This window comes from Etheostoma cragini, unplaced genomic scaffold, assembly GCF_013103735.1.
Source record: "Etheostoma cragini isolate CJK2018 unplaced genomic scaffold, CSU_Ecrag_1.0 ScbMSFa_528, whole genome shotgun sequence".
Lineage (NCBI taxonomy): Eukaryota > Metazoa > Chordata > Actinopteri > Perciformes > Percidae > Etheostoma > Etheostoma cragini.
The window spans coordinates 1-4,939 of record NW_023269127.1 but is presented as its reverse complement, the minus strand read 5'-3'; the positions used below and the strand labels follow the sequence as shown (position 1 = coordinate 4,939).

The 4,939-nt window shown below is 47.6% G+C and overlaps 1 protein-coding gene across 1 annotated transcript; it reads right to left on the bottom strand.

The window, feature by feature from the left end:
* Positions 1-3,088: 3,088 nt before the first annotated feature.
* LOC117941309 (globoside alpha-1,3-N-acetylgalactosaminyltransferase 1-like) lies at positions 3,089-4,932 on the bottom strand (the record flags this gene model as incomplete). The annotated part of the gene is made up of 3 exons (XM_034866377.1): positions 3,089-3,238; positions 3,492-3,711; positions 4,734-4,932. Coding segments are annotated over 3 exons (561 nt in total), but the record flags the coding sequence as incomplete, so codon positions are not given.
* Positions 4,933-4,939: the final 7 nt, after the last annotated feature.

Genomic DNA, 4,939 nt, shown 5'->3' with positions numbered 1-4,939 from the left:
CGATCTGAATTGATTTCTTTATTGAAACAGAATGAAAGACTGAAACCTGATTATTTTAATTCAGTTTGAACCCCATCACCTGGAAGACAGCTACAGCCCTGCAGTTACATCATCATTACTATTATTATCATTATTAATGTGGTTCCTATTATCATTAGTATAATAAGTATAATTAATTAGAATTATTGTCATTCAAATTACAGACGAAGCAACAAGAGAACAGCATCTTCTTCAATAGTCAATAAAGGATCCCCCCACTGTGTGTGTGTGTGTGTGTGTGTGTGTGTGTGTCTGTGTGTATGTGTCTGTGTGTCTGTTTGTGTGTGTGTGTCTGTGTGTGTGTCTGTGTGTGACATGGCCGCGGGAACCAGGGGGGCGGAGGGTGCTGCAACACCCCCTAGCAATCGAACAAACAACTACAACCATAATTCAAAAAACCAAACAAAAACATTTCTTTTTATTAAATTGATTATTAATATAACCTAATCCCTTTTATTAGAAATTAAATGTAAGACATTTTACAATTTGGTAAGTAAGACGTAAACTCCTAATTTGATTAGAAGGAATCTGCTGATGCTGCTGGGTGGAGGTGGCTGGGTCAATGGTCCGGACGTTAGCTCGCTACGGCACAAAAGCTCATTTGGCATTTCTTTAGAAATCTACCACAGGCTAAAAAGCCTAAAAGATCAGAGGCAGAACACTGGAACTGGAACCAAAAGAAGTAGCAGCACCTCTCCACCCCCACCCTCCCAGAGGGACCTGCTAGCACCAGACCACCACGCAGCTAATGTTGTTAGCCAAGCTAGCAGCACCTCTCCACCCCACCCTCCCAGAGCCACCTGCTAGCACCAGACCACCACGCACCTAATGTTGTTAGCCAAGCTAGCAGCACCTCTCCACCCCACCCTCCCAGAGCCACCTGCTAGCACCAGACCACCAGGCAGCTAACGTTGTTAGCCTAGCTAGCAGCACCGGGGCAGCCGCGGAGGGAACTCAGTGCTTAGGCTTCGAGGTCACACCTCTCCCGGTAGACGTTTTGGAGATGAGGATTTTTTTGTGTTATAACTGAAGCACAAGGTAAGAATGCTGGTTTATTTTTCATTATTATTATTTATTATTAATTATTATTACGCTGCCGCCATGCAGTAAATTGGCATCAAATGTTCAGTAACAGATAAACTGAAAGTTTATACGAGTTATTGGAGGTAATTGTGTTTTTTACACGCGTGTAAAGCCGTCTTATTGGAATACCAGAAAGAGGCCGCACCTATATTTCACTATCCTACCGTATAGTTATAAATGATGAGGACCTGTTAAGACCTGTTGATATACGGCCCAGGGTCTTCATGGCTTACATTTGCTGTTGCTGTGCTACAAAGACTTGAGGCTGCGTTTCTGTTCCAGTGTTTGAGTCAGGACTGACCGGCTGCTTCACCTTCATTAGATTTAATATAACTCAGTAGTGTGTTTAGGGATTCTGTTTTTTAACTGGCAGTAGGCCTGTTCTGTTCATGGTCTCCGCCGTGTCCCTGTATCCTGCGTTACCCGGGACCAGGTGGTCCTGTCTTGTATTACGGACTTTATTCTTATTTATGCTTGTGGAGCGTGTACATGTGTTCCAGTTTTATTATCGAAGCCTTAGTCCTGTTTTGACACCACAAAGTGCCTTGTTTTAATAAAGAGATATTTAGTCTTCATCTTGACGGTATGGGTAAGATAGAAATGGATGTGGTTGAATAGCGATGCCGGTCTGTTATATTATCTTCTGGTGTTCCCGGGTCAGTAATCTGTAGCAGGCTCATTATTGTCTTGGATAGGCTATTTATAATGAATTGAATCTCTACACAGCTCAATGAATTGAGATGATGCAGTTAGGTGTGTGCTGGTTGACTTTGGCTGAAAACTTCACTCTGTAAATTTGTCAGCACCCCCAATTCAAAATATGTTCCCGCGGCTCTGGTGTGTGTGTTCGTGTGTTTGTGTGTGTGTGTGTGTGTGTGTGTGTGTGTGTGTGTCGAGCACTAGACTCAGAGAGAACTGGTCTCATCAGTCACTTAGACCCACAAACAGAAACCAGAGTCCAGGCTGCCCCCCCAGCGGGGGACCAGAGTCCAGGGTGCCCCCCCAGCGGGGGACGCACCTGAACCAGAATGCAGGCCCGTCCGGGGCTTCGTAGTCGGATCAATGAATAAATTACGGTAAAAATGTCAAAACCTTGATTTGCAAAGATAAAAAACCAAGAAGTCACAGAGAGGGACCGCCGGTCTCGTCCGGTCTGGTCCGGTTGGGTTTGGTCTGGTCCAGTTTGGTTCAGTCTGGTGTGGTCCGAATTGGTCTGGTCCAGTGTAGTGTGGTCCGGTTTGGTTTGGTCTGGTTTGTCTAATCTGGTCCAGTCTGGTTTGGTCCGGTCAAGTCTAGTCCGTTTTGGTTTGGTTTGTTGGGTCTAGTCTGGTCCAGTGTAGTGTGGTCCGGTTTGGTTTGGTCTGGTGTGTCTAATCTGGTCCAGTCTGGTTTGGTCCAGTCAAGTCTAGTCCGATTTGGTTTGGTTTGTTGGGTCTAGTCTGGTCCAGTTTGGTTCAGTCTGGTGTGGTCCGAATTGGTATGGTCCAGTGTAGTGTGTTCCGGTTTGGTTTGGTCTGGTGTGTCTAATCTGGTCCAGTCTGGTTTGGTCCGGTCAGGTCTGGTCCGATTTGGTTTGGTTTGGTGGGTCTTGTCTGGTTCTGTCTGGTCCAGTTTGGTTCAGTACGGGGTGGTCCGGTTTGGTATGGTCCAGTGTAGTCTGGCCCCGTCTAGTCTGGTCCGGTCTAGTCTGGTCTGGTTTGGTTAGGTCTGGTCCGGTCTAGTCTGGTGTGGTCCGGTCAAGTCAGGTCTAGTCTGGTCTGATCCGGTCCAGTCAGTTCTACCCTGGTCTTGTTCGGTCTGGTCAGGTCTGGTTTGGTTCACTTCGGTCTGGTTTGGTTCGGTCTGGTTCAGTCTGGTCTTGTTTGGTTCGGTCTGGTCCGGTCCGGTCTAGTCTGGTCGGGTCCGGTCCAGTTAGGTCTAGTCTGGTCCTGTCTGGTCAGGTCTAGTCTGGTCTGGTCCAGTCCGGTCCGCCTCTCAGACGTTGGGCCGGATCTCGGCGTAGTTTTTGATGACTCCAGAGAATCTGACGACTTTCACTTCAGGGTTTCTGGGTTTGAAATCCTGCCAAAGGTACTCCGGGGACAAGACCTTGCTGGGCTTGCGGATCCACATGTACCTGGACCAGGGGACAGGAAGTAGTGTCAGGGGACAGGAAGTACAGACAGGAAGTACAGTCAGGGGACAGGCAGTAACGTCAGGGGACAGGAAGTAGCGTAAGTGGACAGGAAGTACAGACAGGAAGTTCAGTCCGGGGAAGTGGATTTCGGGGACAGGAGATGATCCAGTCCGGAGACAGGAAGCGGAGTCAGGAGACAGGAAGTGGAGTCAGGAGACAGGAAGTGGAGTCCGGGGACAGGAAGTGGTCCTACCTGTTGAGGTGGCTCTCCTCCTGCCAGGCGGCTTCGATGCCGTGGGCGGCGTCCTCCCGCAGGTTGGTGCGGCAGGTGTTGGCCAGCAGGTAGACCTCCTGCAGGACGCCGCCGAACGCCCCCCCGCAGTAGTAGAAGTCGCCCTCGCCGGGCGCCACGTAGGCTGTGGAGGCCGGTTGGCGCTCGTACGGGAAGCGGCCGCGCTCGTCTCGGTAGTAACCTGCAACGTTATTAATATTACTATTATTGTCGTTGTTATTGTTATGATTATATAATTATAATTACATAAAGACAGAATAAAATGTTTTAACAAACACAAATTAACCTTCCCGTTGACCCTCTGAGCCCTGAGGCCATTTTTACCGTTTATTGTCCGTCTGGATTTATTTTATAATAACTTGTAAAACATCGACCCTGTTGTCCACAGTCAAGATATGAACATCATTTTTTTTAGGACAAACTGAGTTATTAGAATATTTGGGTTGCAGTGAGGTCATTTGCATGTTAAAAATGGTTGTAGGGCCTTAAAGACAAATAAATACATAAAACGGAACATGAATCTTCCAGATATGTATTGATATCACAGACAGAGCAGTAAAACTTCTAAAACACTTCTCATATGTCTTGGGAGTCACACTGTGAAGAAATAATAATTATAACTTCTACAGTTGATAAAATACATACATTTTTTTAAAGAAAGTCCAGACGCTTTTAATCTCCTTACATTTACTTGTGCCAATAATAACATAATAATGTTGTATTTATTAATATTACACCCACAGCAATGCTACACAAGCAAATGAGTGTCTAAATAGTGTGTAGGCCTCTTGGCCTTCCATAGAGCCTACAGACCTTTTTGTCCCTTCTGGCTTTCTATACAAGAGGGTGACGTTGTCTCCCATATGTGGGCATACCGGGGCCTGTGTTGAAATGAGCCAAAACGCGATGAATTATGGACATAAAGTGGATTAATCTGGGATATAATAGTGTGGATTTAAAGCCCAAAGAGCTGGAAGTTCCAGGCTCAATAGAAAACCACCTGTAGAAGCTAGACCGGAAGGTAGACCCGGTATAGATCTCCGTAACCGCTAACTCGTCAGGATTCAAACGCAACCGGAGGTAATTCAATAGCTTGTATGGTCAAAAAATGATTAAACTATGAGTCAGAGGTGCTCTGATCGGGTACAGAGGGTTTAGAACCCCACCCTGAAGGTGCAAGACGTGTCCAGCAGGGGGACTGACCTGGGTGGATGACGGCGACCAGCCCGCCCAGGGACTCGACCCCCCAGCGGCCGTGGAACCGCGAGTCCACGTCCAGGCAGAAGATGTAGTCGCTACTGTTACGGAGCTCCTCCTCGATCAGTTTCTGGATCAGCTCCATCCGGCGGGCAGAGATCTCCTGCCAGCGGCTGGAGCCCGGCACCGAGCGCACCGTCAGCTGGGGGGGG